Below are 21,413 nucleotides of genomic sequence, written 5' to 3'. Positions count from 1 at the left end.
CAGACCTGTAGTACACATGTAAGTATTGACTGTAGATGAGCTGTAACAAATCAGTCATGTTCTTAAGTGATAAATATAATTTCAATGGATTATAATACAGTTATGTTCCCTGACTAAAGTATTGAGATGTACCCTTGAGGGCACCACCCCAGTGACAAGAGGGGTACAGCTCCAGTGACAGTTTACTACCTTTTTTTCCTGAGTGTTCAGGTTCATCAGTAAAAACACAGAGCTTTAAGTTATTATCTAGCTGAGCCGTTTTGCTTTGTTTATGATGTCATTCTTAGCCTGTATTTGCCCTCCAATAATAACAGAGCTGGGCAAAATGCAGGCTCAATCTCAAATGGCTTTCTACTTCCTATGTAGTGCGCACTACATGCAATCAGTGCATATGTCCAAATACAAGCCGTTCAAATTCAGTCAAAGCCGCATAACATCCTATCAAACATTTAGTACATTTTTATGGTTACGGTATGAGTCCCAGATTTAATGATCTGTGCACTATATAGGGAGTAAGGAGCCATCTGAGATTCAGCCACAGAGATGCTCTCACGCTAAACAAAAATGAGTAAAAAAAGTAAAAATTGAGCAGGTTTTTGTCTGTACCTCTCTTGTCTCCCTGTGCTCTAACCTGAACCTGTTTTCACTCACAGAAAGAAACTTTAATAAGTAGTATTACACTAGAAAAGAGAATGATACTAATAATACAATGATTTCAGCATTAAATTCCCCGAACTAATCTGCTAATAAAAAGAGGGCAGATAAAAAAGATTCAGGATGCAGATCAGGCAGCACTGTAAAACATAATGCAGTGTATGCAGGTGTGACAGTGGCGAGCATGCATGGTGCTGATCGGGTAGCCACAGATGACTCTGTGCTGCCATTGCTGAAGAGAACTGTTGTAACTCTTTGATGACATCATGGTCAGACATTTCCCCCTAGTGCTAAACAATGGAGGATTGCCATCTCCCCTTATTTCAGAGAATCTCTGGTTCAGCTGCAGAAGCTAACAGACCATATTAAACAGTCCGCCCAATGACGAGACACATGGAAACCCAGAAGAAGTAGACAAGAGTACTAGACTGCACTGGATCAGCTGTTATTGCTGAATTACTGAATACAGTCTAATGCAGTTCAATCCAGAACTGCAGTCCACTTCTGTCAGGTTTTTGAGCATCTCAGTGCTGCAGGTGATGTCACTGCCATGGGACAGATGGGAGCTGTAGTTCGGTCCATGCTTGCTCATTAGATCCTGCTCTGAACTCCTTTCTGGTTTTTGGATTTAGTAGCTTAATTGCTTCATACGTTCAAGTATATTATGTAGATATTCTCTGTATTTAAAGACTTGTTTCACTACTAAGCTTATACCAGTACAGTACATTTCCATGTTTTCCGTCATCCTGTGTTGTTGTTTTTTTCTTAATTCTTCAAGGTCTTACAGTGCAATACACATACCTCTTACATTACTTGTTAACCTACCTCTTATCTATAACACTACATACGGTTATCAACACTGTGTACAGTTATGCTCTGTGTTTCTCAGTTACAAGAAAATAGTTGCTGTGTAAATACTGCATACAAAGTTTACATATTTACACATTATGTTTACGGTTCAGTTTCCATCATATTACAGATAAATTATCTGTAAATGTGCCAATTCATATGAAATGAATTACTGTAGTGGAGAGTATTTACTGAGTAGTGTTGCATGCTTGACATCGTAGCAGTAGAATAACATTTTGGTGCTATATAGAACCACAGGTACTATACAGAACCATATACAATGCATTCTCCATCAATCTGAAGAACAGTTTCACCATGCAAAGAACTGTTTAAGCATGAAATTGTTCTATATAGAACTCATGGGCTGGAGGTTAGGGAACCAGCCTTGTGACTGGAAGGTCGTCGGTTCGATCCCCTCAGCTGACAGTACGTGACTGAAGTGCCCTTGAGCAAGGCACCTAACCCCCAACTGTTCCCTGGGCACTGTGGATAGGGCTGCCCACTGCTCCGGGCAAGTGTGCTCACTGCCCCCTAGTGTGTGTGTTCACTAGTGTGCATGTTTGTGGGTGTTTCACTGCATGGATGGATTAAATGCGGAGGTCTAATTCCTCTGTCTGCAAAACACAGTAGGCTAATGGTTCTGAATTCCTTACATTCACACTGGATCGTCTTTCGAGTGGCTGGTCACATCCAACCCTGAGGAAAATGCTTTCTGGCCATTTAAATTCAAATATGTTCATGCAAATGATGTAACCTCAATGAGCCAGTAGCAAAGGGTATATACACAGTGTTTGTAATGGTGCACTAGAGCAATGCCATAGAACAGGGCTTCTCAACCTTTTCCACCTCAAAGCCCACCTGTGTATAACTACAAAGCATAGCGGCCCACAGGAGAACTAAGATCAACTATTTTAAATACAGCTTTATTTTTCTTTTTTTAAATGCTGATACTGAAAACCTGAAAATGAGGTCCAGAAAAAGATCAGATTGGCCATTATAGTTGTCAGTAGGTTTGAAAAACTTGCAGGTATGTTAAAAAGCATGAAACATGTTTAAAAGAAAGCACATGTTTGTAGTGATTGGGGGAAAATAAATGTAAAAAAATAAAAATGTACAAGGTAGTTTGTACAATATGATTTAGAGCTACACTCCACCACGTTTGCACTGAAATTACTCCACTGGCTTTTCCAAAAGAGTAGTTGTTTGGTCTTGAGAGTCTATAGTTTTGAGGGTTTTTCTGATTCATTTGAAATAAACCACACTTCACTCACTGGGCTTTTGGATTAGCATTGTCACAATTAACAATAATGGTAAGTCTTACCTGATATCTGCTTCTTTGTCATTGATTCATCAGTTTGAGTTTAACCACTCAGGTTGCTGATGCTCGACCAAATATACGCTCCGCGACCAATAAGTTCTAAATCAAATGCATCTCTTCTCTATTATTTAATGGCTCATCTATTGTTTTCAACAGCAGCTTGTGCTGCGTGTCTAAAGAGTCAGTCATTAAAATGGTTGTTATGCTGACTGCACGGCGCCGACGTGCCTCTAGAAGAGAAGGAAAGCCAGCTCTGTTGATGAATTCCCTCGTTTGATCACAAAGCGCATTTCCATCAGCAGTGAGCTGAAAAGGGTTTGTTTGCCATACCTGTTCAGCTATTTGTAGACCTGAATACAGAGTGTTCACACATGTCAAAATGGAGTGAACTAAAAAAAAAGGTGTGATAAGCCCAAACCAAACAAAGCATCCTGAGAAACCTCTCCATCTCTGGCTCGCTGTCTGCATCGCGAGCCCACGGCTGCGTAGTCATAGACTGATGACATTTAATCAGCCCACATATGATGATGCTGTGAGATTTTTAATTATTAAGTTAATCATTTTTCCACGTTTGTTTTTATGACTTACAGTGACATTACCGGCCTGAATTACTGCCTCCATCTGAATACAGGCCCAAAAATCAGACAAAACAGCAGCAATTGTAGCTTTTTTACATTAATATTTCACTGATTTATTTCCACACCAAGAACCGTTTAACAAAATATGTACGAAAGAATTAAAATATGTTTATTTTTACAAATGAATGTACAAAAAGGGCTATGAAAAACTGTGTTCATCCTGTTTTTTAAGAACAAAGAGCAGAGACAGGCAGCAGATGCATATGACTGTTAGGTGGGGTGTGCTGGATGCAGCGCGGGCTATAATTAGATGCAGGTGCACTGGGATTTCAAGGAAGGTGGAGCATTGAGGTGCTTTCGCAACGGTTGTTGTGAAGATTGTGATTGGTTTCACATCCAGATCAGTGTTTTTTTAACTGTACAAGTAGCAACAACCACTCCAGCACATGTGCTTAAGTCTCGTTTTCATTCATTTTGGTATTGCACTCCTCTGTAGAATACCATATAAAGACAATGTTATTTTTTCTTCTTTTTTCTCTTTAAATAAATGTAACTCTCCTTTAAAACGTATGATCTTTAATTTACATTGTGGTATTACCCTATATTTGACACTTTATTTGAAGACTACTGACATAGTGAATTCATAAGATATGCATAAGCATTGACTAACATCTTTATAAAGCAATGCTTGAATGTGCATGACCTGCATATGACAAGATGATGATGAAGATTCTATGAAAGAAATTATATAAAGAGACTTGAACTAGAATGATGGACATTTGTTCCATTCATAACACTGTTATGAAGCACTGATCCCATGTAATGGAAGTTAAAGCAACATGTTTCAGTTACAAATATTTGCACTTTTTGTAATGAAAGTACAAAGTTGCCGTTTCTGTTAATAAGAATTCTGTGGACATGAACAACTACCTGAGTTTTTTATGTCTGCAGTTACAGACGGCTCTCTTTATAGAAATTGTTAATGAAAGTAGAACAACATTAGTTATGTACTTACAGTACATTTACTTAAAAAGCAGGTCTTTTTTAGTCAGATAATGTCTACTTCTAGTCATGTAACTTTACCAAAGTACTCTAATATATATATATATATATATATATATATATATATATATATGTATGTATGTATGTATGTGTGTGTGTGTGTATAGGAAACACAATCGGTGGGATCTAAAATCTCCACTACCAAAAATTCTTCTGCATTTTTTACATTTTATACAAAGTATTGTATTGCAAATTATATTACCTGCATTACATTCGAGTGAAAAATAGAATCTTTTGAAATTTTAACATAAATTTCGTTATTTCTTAGTATTAGGTGTATTGCCTTTATGACAGAGTGTACTCAAACTGGCCATAAACTCCACAAATTTGGGCAAAAGCCTTTGCTGAGCAGATCAAATCTGCCTGAGATGCATCTAATTGCATAGCTATGACAGAAGTGACAAGACTAAAAACAAAGATCTTTTTGCACAAAGGCCTTAAAATGATGATTTTACTAAAAAGTGATCAGTGACTTAGACGTAGTGCAGGATCTTGAATATTTATTCATTTATAATTATAACTTTTCTTTGTTTTAATCAAACCCTTCCACAAAACTGCCATATGGTGTTTTTAACCAGACCTTTCAAGTTTAGCTCCTGGGAAACGATGCTTCATAACAATATTAGAAATGGAGCAATTTTCTTTAATTTCAGTTGGTAACACTTCACTTGGTCCCTGCTACACAACACTATGATTACCATGTAATTGTAGATATATGCTGTCATGAGTTGTTATGACAGACTTTGTTCAGTCCTAAAGCAGCGTCCATGATCCTGAATTCTCATAACCGATGCCACCGTGTTAGATTTTGTGATAGCTTATGTCACTTTCTAATTTTGTATTCTAGTTAATTTTAATGAAATCAAAGATTATAATACATGACAATGTATCAATCTCGCTTTATAAATACTGTATGTATTTATGTTTTATGTAGTAACTAACTAGTAGAGCTATTAGTTATGAAAAATACCAGTCATAAATATTGTGTGCTTGTTTATACTCTTTGTGCCTTCCAATATATTCGCAGGCATGACAAATATATGGAATAAACTCCTGATTAATGATTGTGAGATGAGGAGTCGCAGAGACGTATTTTCTCCAATCAAAGTACCGTCTGTAAGCCTCATCATCTTTGTCCAGTTTAAGTAGATACTGGGCCAACGCTGATGCATTAGGGAAGTCATTCACATGAATGAATGAATCACCTGGAGCATATTGTTCATAGTTTTCTCTTGAGGGTCCCAAAACAACTGGCACAGTCCCTACTGTAAGTGGGCCATTCAACTTCTCAGTGATGTAGTCCTTATGGACGGAATTCTCAAACGACAGGTAGAACTTACAGCTGGCTAGGGTAGGGTAGTAATCTTCGTCCTTCATACGCGATCCAGCCATATTTCCATAAACATTTACTTTTACATGTTTGTTGAGCTCCTCATAGTACTTCATCCTGGTTCCTGTTCCAGTACTGGGGTCAACGTTGGACACAAACCAGCAGACGAGCTTGTTTTTCTTTGGAAGCTCAAACTCCTTTTTTGGGGTTTTGCTGACAGTCAGTAGATTTCGCACAGAGATGTCGGCATCGTGTCTGTAACTAAGCGTGAGGTTGAAGAGATTTTCCAGACCTGGAATTTTCTTAGTGTTAGTTGGTGATTCGGCATGGAGCCAGATCCATCTTTGAAAAGGAGGACGAGGGGATGGAGGAAGGTTGCTCAGATCCCATTTGATATCTCTGTGGTAGACGAGAACTGCATCTGCTTGGTTATACAGGCTTCTATCATCCGTCAGGTGACATCCATCAATGTTGTAGAAGGTTTTGCAGTCACTGAAGTCCCACCTGTAGTTCTCAGGCCAGACCCACAGCAGAAGGATGGGTTTTTCTGGCTGAGCAGCTGGAGGGGTAGTGGGAGTGGGATCAGTGTTGCTTGAGATTCCCTCTTTCTCATGTGGTGCAACATTTGATTGATCATGGAGGATAAAAGGGCGGGATGAGCAGTTCTGTGACATGTATTGGAAAAACAGCAAACATGTGCCAAATCCAGCAAGCCAGCCCACGAATATTAGAAAACTCTTATATGATCTAGATGAAGGAGTGGTCATCGTTTCTGGGAAAAAAAGAAAACAGAAAGAGCATAACTGAACTAAAGAAATGGAAGTTTTGAAACATGTCACCTTACAAAATTAAGAGTAATGAATAATCATGATGATTCTCAAAACCACTGTTTCTTTAATCAACAAACACCTGACGGAATTTTTTTCAAGTGCTTGTTCACTTTTTTCTGCCATTTCACACTACATTAATATCAGCAGTGGACAGTGTGACACTATTGACCAGAGGTCACCCTATCTACAACACGAATATAGACATTTTATTTACTATCCAAAACCACCAGTGAACCTACACATGTCTTCTAAGTTTTTGTGTGGAATGTTTATGATACTAAAATAGTGGTAATTCTGAACACTAAACATTTTCTTTGGGGATTATCTTGCCTTATGACACCCTGCATGTACCCCTCCACCATGAATGATTCTATTTAGCACCATGAACACTCAAAGAACCCTTTGCATTATTATAGGGTTCTTTGCATTATGAAAGTGTTCTTCAGATTGATGGAGACTCTGTTATAAATGGGTCTATACACAACCTTTTTAAAAAGAGTTCTATGTAGCACCAAAAAGGTTCTTCTATTGTTATGATGTCAAGCTTGGAGACGAACCCTTTTTGTCCTATATAGAACCTTTTTCAACACATGCACATTCTCCCTTAGTCTGAAGAACGCTTTCACGATGTAAAGACCCCTATACTCAAGCAAAGGGTTCTTTGAGTGTCCATGCATCTTTTTTTTAAGTGTATACACAATTGAGTCAGTACTGTACATTTGAGGGTATATTTACATTGTTTTACCTTGTAAAAATGTATACAGTACCTCTTTCTGACAGTGTACAACAGACATTTCTGTGAATGTTTACCATTAAATAAACAATACCTTACTAAATAGCGATGTTTCTGTCTCACTGTCAGTCTGGAGTTCCTGGTGACAAAGCACCGAACTTCCTACATTTTAACCAGAAAGACTGCAGCATCAATATGTAAGAAGTGTGTCTGTGAGAAAGTATGTGGCCATAAAATGAACAGCAAGTAGCAAAATGTTTACTTACTTGAGCCACAGATCGCATATATGAATATAATAATAAGATCATCCACTCATAATTTATCACCGCTACAGACACGGAAACAAAATGCTAATGGCTAAACGCTGACACTGAAACCACAAACTCACTAAAACTGTAATCTAAAGCACGGAAGTGAAAGTGAAACTAACTCAAGTACATGACTAACAAACATCTTAGAGGCCTCAATAACAGTCAGTGAAGGACATGCACTTCATATACATACACAACAGCGCACGATAAACTGAATTAGCTCTTCTGTCACTCTAGTTTCGCTTGAACACTCTGTGCTCAGAAGTGTCTGGAGTGAAGCACTTTCTTTGCTAAATACTGAACTATTTGAGTGTGAGTTTGCCATTTCCTGCAAGCTGTTTGTGTCACTCATATTGGGGTAGGTTCCTGTGCAACTGTGCTGCCAGATGATTAAATTAAATTAAATAGTGATTAATGTCAGATTTTTTTTTAACGTTCCCCCAGTGTCACTGACAAACCCTGGGGGTACTAGTACCCCAGTTTGTGTTCAATTATTTTCACATACTTTGACCAGAGATGCCCAAAGTTGTGCATATGATTGTAAATGCTCACTGTAACGGGCTCAAAACATTACAAGCCCATCTGGAGCTCTGATTACTCACTCTGGGCACTGAACAGTACAGTAATATTCGAATTCAGCTACATGATTGTGTTTTGCTCTGAGACACCAGCACTATGGTCAAGAACTATTTGAATCACTCTTCATCATAACTTTGTTAATGTTCTTTGGATGGATGCCAAAGAAGAACCCTAAAGAACCGTTCAGTGGATACTTCTTTAACCCTTTGGTCGCCATATGAAGGCTAAAGCAGAGAGCTAATACCAGGTTTTACAGTGATCTGTCTGTGTGTTTGTGCTGTATTTCTGGGTTGTGGGATGTTAGAGCTGGTTTCTCTCTCTCTGGCTAATCAGGGCAGGTTCATCTGAGTGTTCTGGTGTGTGAATCATGTCGCTATTTTTAACCCGTTGTTTGTAATTTGAAGGCTAAAAGCAGAGATGTAATATAACAGTAGCAAGTGGGGTTTGGGTGATTTTGGAGCTGGATTGCTGGCTGATTTTGGAGCTGGATTGCTGGTCAAATCACTCTGGATTGTGAAGGCAGAATCTAATGAGTGATCTGATGTGTGAATCATGTGGCTGGTTTAACCCTTTAATATAAAGGCCAAAAAAAAACAAAAAAAAACTAAACAAATCAATAACATCAGGATTTTCCAGGCCGAATTACTCTCTGATGCTGACATCATAAGGCTAGGTATTTAGGGCTGGGTCCTAATAGCTGAATGTCCTGATATGTGGATCATGTCTGTAGCTTAAACTGTTCTGAAGTTATGAAGGCTAGAATTTACCTACTTCTTTGCCCACAAATTGCCGTTTTTGTAAGTGTGGGTGTTTTTGTAAGTGGTCTGGAACCTCCATATAAAGTAAAGGTGCAATTAAAAAAAGGGTGAAACTGTACTGTCAAGCTGTTGAAGACATATTAAAATAACATGGTAAAGTAAACGCTGGTGCTGGTGTCTTTGACAAGAGGTTTTAATTTCCTGATAAGAAGTTTAGCCTTGATGAGGACAGCAAAAATAACAGGATGCTGGTGTTATGAATGAGGATGATGCATACAAACTCATCTTTGATTCAGCCTCAAGAAAAGCTATAATGCTCGCACCAATTTCCATAAAATAACACTCTATGTTGAATAAAAATGAACTTATTCTAACTTAAAAAAGTCGTATTTCCATTATACTGCAAAACCTCCATATAAAGCAGCTAAGTGGGCATATATGACGTCCAGGAGGATGTTTATCTTCACTTATATCTAATAGCATAATGTCTTATTTCCAGGGGTGTAAAGAATATGGAAAAACCCTTTACTCAAGTACAAGTATTAATAAATAAAATTACTCAAGTAAGAGTAAATGAGTAGTTCATAAAAACTACTTAAGTACTGAGTTACTTAGTTACTTTTTTGTACCGCTGTCACAACCTGAACATATTTCTGAGCTGACGCGGCTACATCACTGTAAATAATCTGTAGAGAAAAGCAGTAAAGCCAAAGTTCTGAGAGCTGAGACTGATCACAGTTCACTCTGCTAGAGCACAGTTACAGTCACAGTCTACTGTCCACTCTCAACAACTCCTCGAGGCTGGTTCTGAGACAAGTCCACACAAATTGTGACCCAACAACATCTCGATGTTTCTCTTTCAAGTTTAAGTCCATACAGCCTTAGCCAGTAAAACACAGCATTGATGTTCTACCCAGGACTAACACTAACACTTATTTCGGCTAAGTTTAGTTACAGCTGACAAAAGTGGTTCCAACAATGAGGTTAAAATTCTTTGAAGGAAACCTACCATCATTTCACTCGTCTGTTCCTTCTCAAAATAATGCGCAACAAAGCTGCAGCAGGTCTGCCACCTTGGATGCTGCAACCCCAGCAAATATCCAGTTACACCTGATTCCTCTCGACACCTACTGCACACTGAAGCCCCGCCCTCCACTGTTCAGCACATAATCAGGTATCCAGTTCAAAACAAGTTCATCCTGTTCTTGAAATTAGGTTTCTTTTTGTTGTTGTTGTTGTGTTGTTGTTGTAGATCTTATACTTCATCATATTATTACTAATAAATAAAGTCTCTCAAACAAAAGGTTTTACTGTCATGTTTACATCAAAGACAGAAAGACATTCATATGGTGAAGACAAGCTCTAGATACCTTTCTGGTCTATATAATTTAGAAATAATGCAGTCCTGCTCAAATGCTTTATTTATAGTCTTTAGTCAACAGCCAAAGTCTTTACCATTTTGAACCTGTGATCTCAGTAAGCCATATTTTTTATATTTATTGGTATGGCGTGTGCCTGTCCACCAGGCCCCAGTGACAGCCACGAGAGCTGGCAGGAAGGTGAGGGCCTGAATTCTGAGTGGGGACGAAGCCTGGTGAGGACAACATGGAGAGGATCACCGCAAGTGAGTGGGGGATGGTGCGAGTAGCGAGTCCACCTCCTAGGTGCCACCTCTGGTCCTGCAGTGAAGCCACTTTTGTTCGATCCAGGCAGACGAGCCGTGGAGCAGGGGTGGTGACGGGAAGGCAGAGCAACAAGCTCTCTTTCCCTCTCAGCTTTGGGGATTTCGAGAGGCCTCGGAGTTTGCCTCCTTTCTCCTCCACTCCCTGCTGGCGAAGATGTTGCAGAGGCCCCACCTGCTGGCGAATATGTCATGGAGGCACTGCCTGCTGGCAAATATGTCGTGGAGGCCCCACTTGCTGGCAAAGATGTCAGTGGGACCCTGGCTGTGTCTGCGGCTGGTACAGCCTTCTCTGACATGCCGACCTCCGTGGCTCGCGACCGGCCACTGATGGAGCCACAACCCAGTCTGTGGCTTCATTCAGCACATAAATAGCAACGTATTTCACAAATCATTTTTATTTTACTCTGTTCAAATAAAACAATAATGAATGAATGAATAACTAAGCAACTAATGTTCAACAGCCATAATATTGTGATTTTAGACACTTTAGCTTTTAGACATGTTAGCTTTTATAGTAGCGTTTCCATTGCTGCCGGTTTCTCTCTGACATGTTATTAAAGCTATCATATAGGCACCTGTACAGGCGAAAATGCTCAGCAAATCTCCCTTCAAATTCATTCATGTAGAGTGTCATCCGCATGCATGGTAAGCGCCAAGTTACAAACATTTGTGTGGGGTTAGAGGCATTGCGATTGCGTGATTTAAGGCATGCGCACCATTGCACTACTTATAATGGGTGCAGTTACATGCACTCAATAATCTGATAACAGCAGAAAATTTGATTTAATGAGTGATACAGTCAATGCATGTTACAGGTACTTTGTTAATCAGATAATAATAATATATAATATAATAATGATATTAAAAGATAAAACTCTACAAGTCAGGCAAAACTTCTGCTTTGCAGCCATCCAGTAAACTCACAGAAGAAGAATTATTTTTTTTTTAACATCGCTCCACTTGGAAATATGAATATACATCATCTAGAAGTTGAAAAATATTTAAATCCTTCACTTTGTCAAGCATGTGGCTGGTTTCAGCATCGCTCCAAAAGTGTTTTGTAGCCATGTTGCTGGTGCTGTATTATATGCTGCTTGCTTATTTCTGGTACCACAGTCTGTTTTTGCACATATGCAGACCTGAGAAATCCAAAAGAAATCAGAGTAACAGTTTACATGCACTGAGAAATCTGATTACTGAGCTAAAATCTAGCTCTCTTTATCAGATTTCTTAATCAGATTTCAAGACCGTAAAAAATCGGAGTGTGCTGTTTACATGACCATTTGAATAATCAAATAACTGCAGAAATCTGATTATGATTGGTTTGTTTGGTGCATGTAAACATGCTCAATGTGTCAAGAATACACCCAGCTTCACAGTGAAGAAACTAGGCATGCAGGTCTTGGTAGAGAAACAGAGGTGGTGTGTTTTTCCTCTTACATTTGACTTGTTCATTTGTTTTCTCCTCTTTGGTGCTTCAAATATGATGAGATGACAAACTGCACTGGGGGGAAATCCTGGAAGTTCCATGATTATTTGAGCACTTATTATTTTCCATGACTTTTACAGGGCTGGAAAACCAAATTTCTGGTTCCTGTGTATATATGTTTTTTTTGTGTTTTAAAGTTTTAACTTGCTTAATTTTGTGGATGCAGCAAAGAATGATTTTCACAGACAGTGGTTTTCAGAAGTGTTTCTGAGCTCCTGCAATGATTTCCACTACAGAATCATGTCTGTTTTTAATGCAGTGCCGCCTGAGGGCCCAAAAATAATTGCCAGCAAATACTGTTTTTTGGCCTTGTCCGTTGTATATAGAGATTTCCTCAGATTCTCTGAATCTTTTAATGTTATTATGTACTGCATACATTTTTCAAACACACAAAAAAAATTCTCAGTTTCAACATTCAATATGTTGACTTTGTACTATTTTCAATTACCTATAGAGTTTACATGATTTGCAGCGACCCAATGTTTTTAGAAATGGGGTTGTATATATCTACCAGACTACTAAGGACAGTATTTGAGCAGGGCTGCATTTCTTCCTACTGTCACGAATTCGGCAAGCTGTCAAAAGGAAACAGACTCCATCTCCCAGAGTCTAACGGGAGATCACATCACTGCATAACTTCCTTCAGAGCTGGAGGCCGACACAGACTCCATTACCCAGAGTTCTAGCGGGACTCACGTGACCTCTGACTCTCGGACGCCCTCTTATCAGAGATCTCAATCCCCTGAATACTAATATGTCGCACCTGTGTACGTTGTCATATGACTCGTGTTGTTTAGTTTGAAAGCCCTGGGCTTTAGGTAGAATAGTTGTGAGGTATTGTTTCCTTATGAACTACTGAGCGTTTATATTCTGATTACCGGTACTCTGTTTCTGACCACGGCTTTGTTTATTTGGATTCTGCCTTTTTGCCGTCTCGACTGATCTGTGTTTTCGAACCCTTTGGTCTGTTATTTGGATTACGTTTTTGCCCTGCCCTTATTGGTTTGTTCTCTCGGTGTTATGATCACCTTTCTTTTCCTATTGTGTTTTTTGGGCTCGACCCACGCCTGTTACTCCACCACGTTTTTGCCTTGCGTTATTAAAACTGCTGTGATCTTTTCAATCCGCGAGCATCTGGTTTCTGTCAGATCGTTACACCTACATTGTATAGATCAGGAAGGCATCTTGAGCTTGATGCAAACATACTACTCAATTATTTTGTTTATGTACTTTTACCTACTACTAATAATATTAATAATATAAATAATAATAAAAGAATATAGAAAAGAATAACAACAAGAAGAAGTATCCTAATTTCAGCAATATGAAGAACTTTGGCGTTTGTTCTGCAGATTTGCACTAGACGCCTGCTAATGTGCTGAACAGTGGAGGGTGGGGCATCAGTGTGCAGTAGGTGTCAGGTGGAATCAGGTATAACTGGATATTTGCTGAAGGGTGGAGCATCCAAGGTGGCCGTCCTGCTGCAGCTTTGTTGTACATTATTTTGAGAAGGAACAGACGAGTGAATGATGATGGTAGGTATCTGTTAGAAACACTTTTGTCAAAACTAACTAAACTCTATACTTAAAAAAAAGCTTTAGTGTTAGTCTTGGGTAGAACATCAATGCTGTGTTTCACTGGTGAAGGCTGTATAGACTCAAATGTGAAAGAGAATATCAAGATGCAGTTGGGTCATGTTGTGTTTTTCAAATGCCTGCCATTACGCAATAGTACAGTAGTAGGATACATAACTTGATGTTCTCAAGGCAGTACTTGTGCAAAAGAATCAAGTGAAGTATGTAATTAGTTCATGCCATCTACAAGCAAAAACATTCATGGTGCTCAGCAAATGAAGCTGGAGGATTGGTCTGGGCTGGCTGAACAAAGCTTTGAGGATAAAATAGACCAATTCCATTCAAGAACAGTGTAGAAGTCATAGCTATTTGCTATAAAATTGCACATTTATGTAGACTTGTTTTGGAGCCAGTCTTAAGGAGTTATCAAGAGTGGATCCAAGAAGTGACAGTAGACAGCAGATCCATTAACAAAGCAGTGCTGACAACATAAATGTCTTTGCTAAGAGTGCTTAAAGAAAAAGAAGATTTTGCTTACAAATTTTGTGAACTCTTTACCTTTTTTCCCTTATTGGCTGTAGATTTTCATACTCCAGGTCATAGATATTGAAACTATGGCACTTCTTGACTCTAACTGTAACATTTGTGGAGGTGAGGAGACAAGGACACAGGATGCAAGTGTGATGTAGGATCTTAAGTAGTGTCCATAATGTAAATAGAAATGAAATAAAAACAAACAAACAAAAACCTAAACTATAAATTAGCTTAAAAATAAATGTAACAAAAAAAAACAGCAAGTTTGAGCCAAAGAGAAAGAGTGGTGGCAGGTCTGCTTCACTTGTCAGCTTGGAACATCTGATTATCACTGCCCTTTGGAGATGAACATGTGCCTCCTGCCAGGTCTGTCCTCAACTGCTGACATGTCACTTGTCTCACCTGGCCAGAGGAACAATAGTAGGAAACCTAAAATACACTGGAAAGAGGTTAGACCAGTAGAGGAGTGGGGGGGGGGATTGTAGCATCACAGCTGGGGTGGCCAGGTAGGGCAACAACAAACAGATAATTAAGCAAAATTCATTCCATTTTCTATTTCTCCTATACACAAAGAAATGACCAAAGCAAAAGAAAGCCTGGAATGATTGGGTGGTCAGAGGAGTCTGTGACTAAGAAGGATAGTGATCTGTGTGACAGAGTCCTTCCCCAATGGGCAACCATCCAGTGCCATGCTACAAAGAGGGGTTTGAAAGGTTTTCAGAGGAGTCTTCAGTTGTTGAGCCAGTCTATGGGCCATAAAGTTGCTGGTGGCCCTGGAGTCAATTAAAGCTGAAACTGAATGAGATTCTTATGACCACAGCAGAGTGAAATTCATAAGCAGTTGTCTATTTTCCATGGGTGGCATGACCTTTTCACTCATCTCTGACATCCCAGCTTGTCCAAAGTAAAGACAAAGCTGCTCTCTCAGTCTCTGCTGCTTCTCCTCCACAGTAAGGTGTGCCCTACCAATTTGCATGGGCTCAGGCTCATGGTTAGATAAGATTAGATAAGATAAGATAATCCTTTATTAGTCCCACAATGGGGAAATTCTCTGTGTTATAGCAGCAAAGGGACAGCAAGGCACTCAATAAAAAGAGAAGAAGTAACAAGAAGAAGAAGTTCTGGCAGTGAATACGACCTAAGAGTTCTCTGAGTCATCCTCATTTGTTCAGGAGGCTATTCAAGGCAATGGACATTTGGATAAACTGGTCAAGGGATTGGCCGTTCCCCCGACATGATAATTTGGCTTGTAAATCTTGCCATAGGCGGCCCTTGTTGTACATGGTTAACAGAGCTGGTTCACTCCAAACACTCCCTGCTGAGTTGAGTCCTGAACTCAAGGGCATAATCTGCAGCTGTATGTGAACCTTACATGAGGTCACAGATGAGAGAACCCACATCCCTCCTTGTAACAGGGCAGCTTTAAAAATGGCAGAAAACTGTGTTTCAGATCTCAAGGCCTTACTTTTATTCAGTTGGGCTGGTGGAAGTTAATGTAAATGCTGCACTACATTAAAAAGCCCTTACATCTTTTAGCAGAGCCATCATACCTCCCAGGAACAGCTATTAGCACAGCAGAGCATGTTGAGCATGTCCAGCTGGAGGAGGGTGTTGTAAGATGCCTTGAACTAGTTAAACTAATTCCTCCAGTCTATATCCCTGGCATGCATTCTGTAACAATGGACTCCACAAAGGAGAGGATCAGAGTGCAGGTTTATTAGACACAAAGTCAAAATTAATCACAGGTGTCCAAAATTAGAGGAATAATCCAAAGACAAAACCAATAATACAGTGCGAGTCAAAAACCATGAAATAGCTAGAAAATCAATGAATAACATGCTTAGAATTGCAGCTTAGACACATACAAGACTTTGCAAGGTGTAGCAGCACAGATTGTCCATTTAAAGCCTGCTAATGAGAGCTAATGAGTAGCAGGCACTAGAAAACACTTCAGTTTTGTGGAGAAAGCAACCACTGAAGGCACAGAGGGGAATCCCCAGGCCTATATGTGATACTTAGCATACAGGTGGACTTTCTGGTTCTACAATTACAGCTTGTCAAATTGTTAATCTAGATCATTTGTCCACACTGCTTGTAGAACTACAAAATGACCCTACATGGCAGAATCTGTTTAAATGGACAGTGACTGTAGATACAAAGTAACCATAGATACCAATAAAGTGTCCAATAAGTGTGTTTCTAGTAGAACTGAATCACCATGGAGGGCTATTTTTTATGCCCTTCCCGAAGCTAAAGCATTGGAGCAGTATGTCGCAGAATAATGCTTACTTTTAAAGTTCTCCTAAATTCTAAGTATTAAGCAGGCAACTGTCAGGGAAAACATGTACATACCATGTAAGACTGTTTGTACTTTATTCATGTATTCATCTTTTTATGTCACACTTACCTGGTTAATACCAAGAACTTGTTTGACAGTAATTTACTAACCTGTGTTCTCACTTACAATCATATTGATCATGTATTTACCAAGTACTACACGGTCTGTATCTCACACATATCTGGTTAATACCTAAAACTTGAGGGACTGGAACAAATGCTAACATCTAAAAAAAGCCTTGGACATTTCTGTTTGTTACAAAACCTTTCAGTTACAAACATTTGCATTTGTTACATTGGCTTCAACTTACCTGATGGACTATAACTACGATAAACACCAGTGTACCCCGTGTTGACATTTGACAAAAGTTCTTTTACACGCATTCCAACTGTGATCTTTGCACAGGAAGAATTTCTCCTAACACATAAGCAAAAATTACTCTCAGGTGTTTGATGATAAAAGACACACTGCTTTGGGAATTGGCACAATTCACTTATCTCTCATAATCTTGTAAGACAACATATTTCAAAACATAGATTTTTCATTACTGTCCTTTCTGCTTTCTTTTTTTTTTCCAGAATCGATGATGCCTACTCCATGTAGAGTGCAGCAGAGTTTTCTAGTAGTCATCGGCTGGCTTGCTGGATTTGGCACATGTTTTCTGTTTTTCCAATACATATCAAAGAACTGCTCATCCCACCCTCACTCCCCCTATGATGAACCAAAATCTGATAAAATCCCTACCTTTTCAGCTACTCAGCCAGAAAAACCCATCCTACTGCTGTGGGTCTGGCCTGAGAACTACAGGTGGAACTTTAGTGACTGCAAAACCTTCTATAACATTGATGGATGTCAACTGACGGATGATAGAAAGCTGTATTACCAAGCAGATGCAGTTCTCGTCTACCATAGAGATATCAAATGGGATCTAGGCAACCTTCCTCCATCTCCTCGCCCTCCTTTTCAAAGATGGATCTGGCTCCATGCCGAATCACCAACAAATACTAAGAAAATTCCAGGTCTGGAAAACCTCTTCAACCTCACGCTTGGTTACAGACGCGATGCCGACATCTCTGTGCGAAATCTACTGACCGTCAGCAAAACCCCAAAAAAGGAGTTTGAGCTTCCAAAGAAAAACAAGCTCGTCTGCTGGTTTGTGTCCAACAGCAACCCCAGTACTGGAACAGGAACCAGGATGAAGTACTATGAAGAGTTAAGCAAACATATAAAAGTGAATTTATATGGAAGTATAACTGGAACACATATGAAGGACGAAGATTACTACCCTACCCTAGCCAGCTGTAAGTTCTACCTGTCGTTTGAGAATTCCGTCCATAAGGACTACATCACTGAGAAGTTCAATGGCCCACTTGCAGTAGGGACTGTGCCTGTTGTTTTGGGACCCTCGAGAGAAAACTATGAACAGTTTGCTCCAGGTGATTCATTCATTCATGTGAACGACTTCCCTAATGCATCAGCGTTGGCCCAGTATCTACTTAAACTGGACAAGGATGATGAGGCTTACAGACGATACTTTGATTGGAGAAAATATGTCTCTGCGACTCCTCATCTCACAATCATAAATCAGGAGTTTATTCCATATATTTGTCATGCCTGCGAATATATTGGAAGGCACAAAGAGTATAAACAAGCACACAATATTTATGACTGGTATTTTTCCTAACTTGTAGCTCTACTAGTTACCTACCACATAACACAGGCATAAACATCGAATACATTATTTATAAAGCAACACAAATACATTGGTGATTGTCATGATAGCATATGACATCTACAATCTCCTGTTTATGACAGCGTTATGCAGCAGGGTTCAAATAAAGTGTTACAGCTATAGTGATAAAAAATTGTTCCAGTTCTAATATTGTTATGAAGCATCATCCCCAAGTAGTTGAGGTCTGTTTAAGAACACTACATACCAGTTTCATGGAATATTTTGAATTCCTTAAACCTAAGTGCAGATTTTCATATAGTATGGCGTAAAGTCAAACACCACTTTGAAAATCTGTGAAATCTGTCTTTTTTCCCCAGTTGAACCTGGAAATGAACAACGGCATATTTTTAGAACTTTGAAGTTCTGACTATAAATAAGTGAAAGGAGGAATATTTAAGAACCTGCACAAGAACCTGGTCAAGTAAACTGAAGGAGATTATGGCCTTTGTACAAAAAGATCAGCTTTTTTAAATCATATATCTACCATTAAAGCTTGTAATGTCTCATGCAGATTTGATCTGCTTGGCAAAAGCTTTTGCCCAAATTTGTGGAGTTCATTACCAGCTCAAGTACACTCTGTCATTAAAGCAGAGCACCAAATACTAAAAAATTCTGAAATTCATGTAAAATTTTTAAAAGGTTCTATTTAACACTGGAATGTTATGCAGGTAATGTAATTTGCAAGGAAAAACTTCATATTAAATTTGGACAAAAAGCTAAATAAAGCATTTTCAGTAGTGGTCTCTAGATTTTGGATCCCACTTAATGCATTTTCCTATATCTATAGATATATACATATTCCCATATCAAAAGTCCTCTCCTTGAATAAGAGTAGACATGCTTTTTGTAAAGTTACATGATTAGATGTTCTTTGACTACAAAAAAAAAAGACTTGCTTTTAAATGTAGTTAAGTATCAAATGTAAATGTACTTTAAGTTACAACAGTAATGTTATTTTAGTTTTATTAACAATTTCTACTAAAGAAAACAGTCTGTAGCTGCAGACACAGAAAACTGAGGTAGTTGTTCACATCCACAGAATTCATATTAACAGAAACGGCACTTTTGCACTTTGATTACAAATAGTGCAAATATATAAAACTGAACAATGTTCCTTTAGGTTCCATTACTTGAGATCAGTGCTTCATTATAGTGTTATAAATGGAATAAGTGTCCATCATTTTAATTCAATGCCCTTTCATTTAATTTCTTTCATAAAACGTCCTATGTCATCTTGTGATTTCTGAAATAAGCAGTTCATACATATTCAAGTATTGCTTTATGAATATATTATTCAATGCTAATGCATATGTTATGAAGTCCCTATGTAGGTAGCCGTCAAAAGTGTTACCATATTGTATAATATATATGTATATATGTATATAACACAATGTAAATTAAAGATGAAATATTATACTTCATACATTGTTGCATTTTTTAAAGAGAAAAAAGGGATAATATGATATTGTCTTAGCATGTTATTCTATGGGTTACAGTGGAGTGCAATACTGACAAGAAGGAGTACAATAAGACTTCAGCATATATGCTGGAGTGGTGCTGCATACTTGTATAGTCAAAAAAAGTTTAAAAATTGTTTAAATGAATAATTGGCAGTATTATTTTATAAATACTGCTAATTAATATTTTATAGGTTACACTTATAATATTTTATAAGCAACATCAGGTGACTTCTTTGGTCTTTTAATTAAGAGTGGATGAGAGTTTAATAAATTACTCATACTTAAAGATTTATTCCAAATTCTTCATCACTAATGAGAGTCATACTTTCAAGTATACAGTCACTACTCCAATTTAGAGGATAATGCATGCTTTTCAATGTTTCTCAATTATTACACTAATGATGCCATAATAACTCCAATTATGGACTAATACAGATCATAATAAAGAAAGTTTAATGTACAGTGCATAAACCATTTAGAAGGGTCTAATTTGGGCTCTACTATGAAAAAAAGTTCCCATTAGCTGTTGTGGATGATGGTTGCAGTAGGGATTTAATGCAGTTTTTGTAGCCATCTGATCGAAATCTGAAGTGATCAGAGACCCTCTGATATTATGAAACATGTTTGATATTTAAGACTCAAAACATTCATGAGTCCTGTAGAGTTAGAAAGTCAGAGATTTACTCAACCAGTTATTCAAACAACAGCCAATCAGAGAGCTAGAAGAACAGAGGGACAGGCAAAGAGACACGCGTGAACAGTGGAGTGGAGACAGATGAGCTGCATGTAAAACACAGTCAAATTAGAGCTAATAATATATTTATAATTTTGGATCCAGACGTCAAAACACTCTCTTTACAGTTTCAGCTCAGCTGCCAGTTTGTAGTGAAACATTTCTTCAGCTCTCACTGTATCAGCCCTTCCCAACCACATATTATTCCCCAGTTTGAACTTTCACTGTGCATAACAGCACAAACAGGTTCGGTAATTCTAGCTTTGCTTGTGTCATGTGATCTCTGAGGAGATCTGGGAGTTTGAGTTCTTATTCATAGCTGAAACTCGTTATGTGTGATATTCTTTCTCTTTATTTTGTCATCTAGTCTGAGTGCCCTCATGACAAAAAGACAAGAAACTCTGTGATAAACTGACGTTAAGTTTGAGATGCTATCCATTTTAGAAATCTGTTAAGATTTAAAAGTCGTGTAGTGAACGCCCAGCCTGAATGACTTTTCAGCAATCAGACTTAAAATCTCTCAAAGCTAACAAGTAAACAGGGGAAATAAACAGCTGTCCGTCATGCGTGAGGAGTAAGACACTGTTTTGATCAATGGACAAGAGACATTGGCACTGGACAAGAGATAGAAAAACATCACTGGAGAAAGCAAGTTAGGCCACATGTGCGATAAGGAAGTAATACAGTGAGTGAAACGCTGGGTACTATGTAATTCATGTAATATGAATTTGTGAAAAATCTTATCTTGACCTGTCAGATCTTAAGTTAAGACAAAAAGATGGGATGTTTCTGTAATACGGCCCCAGATCTATGTCAACAAACAATGGTAAAAGATAAATGGTGTGTAATGTAGTGTAAAATATGGAT

The 21,413-nt window shown here is 38.4% G+C and overlaps 1 protein-coding gene and 1 pseudogene across 3 annotated transcripts; one reads left to right on the top strand and one right to left on the bottom strand.

Annotated features, from left to right (window-relative positions):
- Nucleotides 1-4,500: 4,500 nt before the first annotated feature.
- Nucleotides 4,501-10,100, bottom strand: LOC118810961 (4-galactosyl-N-acetylglucosaminide 3-alpha-L-fucosyltransferase 9-like). 3 transcript variants are annotated; one of them, XM_036575131.1, is made up of 3 exons: nucleotides 7,621-7,778; nucleotides 7,449-7,516; nucleotides 4,501-6,563 (listed from the first exon to the last, which is right to left on the bottom strand). In XM_036575131.1, the coding sequence occupies exon 3, from the start codon at nucleotides 6,556-6,558 to the stop codon at nucleotides 5,419-5,421; it is 1,140 nt and encodes a 379-aa protein (XP_036431024.1). In that variant the 5' UTR covers nucleotides 6,559-6,563; nucleotides 7,449-7,516; nucleotides 7,621-7,778; the 3' UTR covers nucleotides 4,501-5,418. The 3 variants fall into 3 exon arrangements, with proteins under 3 accessions (XP_036431024.1, XP_036431023.1, XP_036431022.1); XM_036575130.1 differs by lacking the exons at nucleotides 7,449-7,516; nucleotides 7,621-7,778 and adding an exon at nucleotides 10,012-10,100; XM_036575129.1 differs by lacking the exon at nucleotides 7,449-7,516.
- Nucleotides 10,101-13,628: 3,528 nt separating this feature from the next.
- Nucleotides 13,629-18,203, top strand: LOC118810963 (annotated as a pseudogene).
- The last annotated feature ends 3,210 nt before the right edge of the window (nucleotides 18,204-21,413 follow it).

Source organism: Colossoma macropomum, unplaced genomic scaffold (assembly GCF_904425465.1).
Source record: "Colossoma macropomum unplaced genomic scaffold, Colossoma_macropomum, whole genome shotgun sequence".
Classification (NCBI taxonomy): domain Eukaryota; kingdom Metazoa; phylum Chordata; class Actinopteri; order Characiformes; family Serrasalmidae; genus Colossoma; species Colossoma macropomum.
The sequence above is the reverse complement of the archived record's forward strand: the minus strand, read 5'-3'. Positions and strand labels throughout refer to the sequence as shown.

Bases quoted from the DNA above. Each gene is read 5' to 3' on its own strand.
- LOC118810961 (XM_036575130.1), bottom strand. From the start codon at position 6,558: ATGACCACTCCTTCATCTAGATCATATAAGAGTTTTCTAATATTCGTG.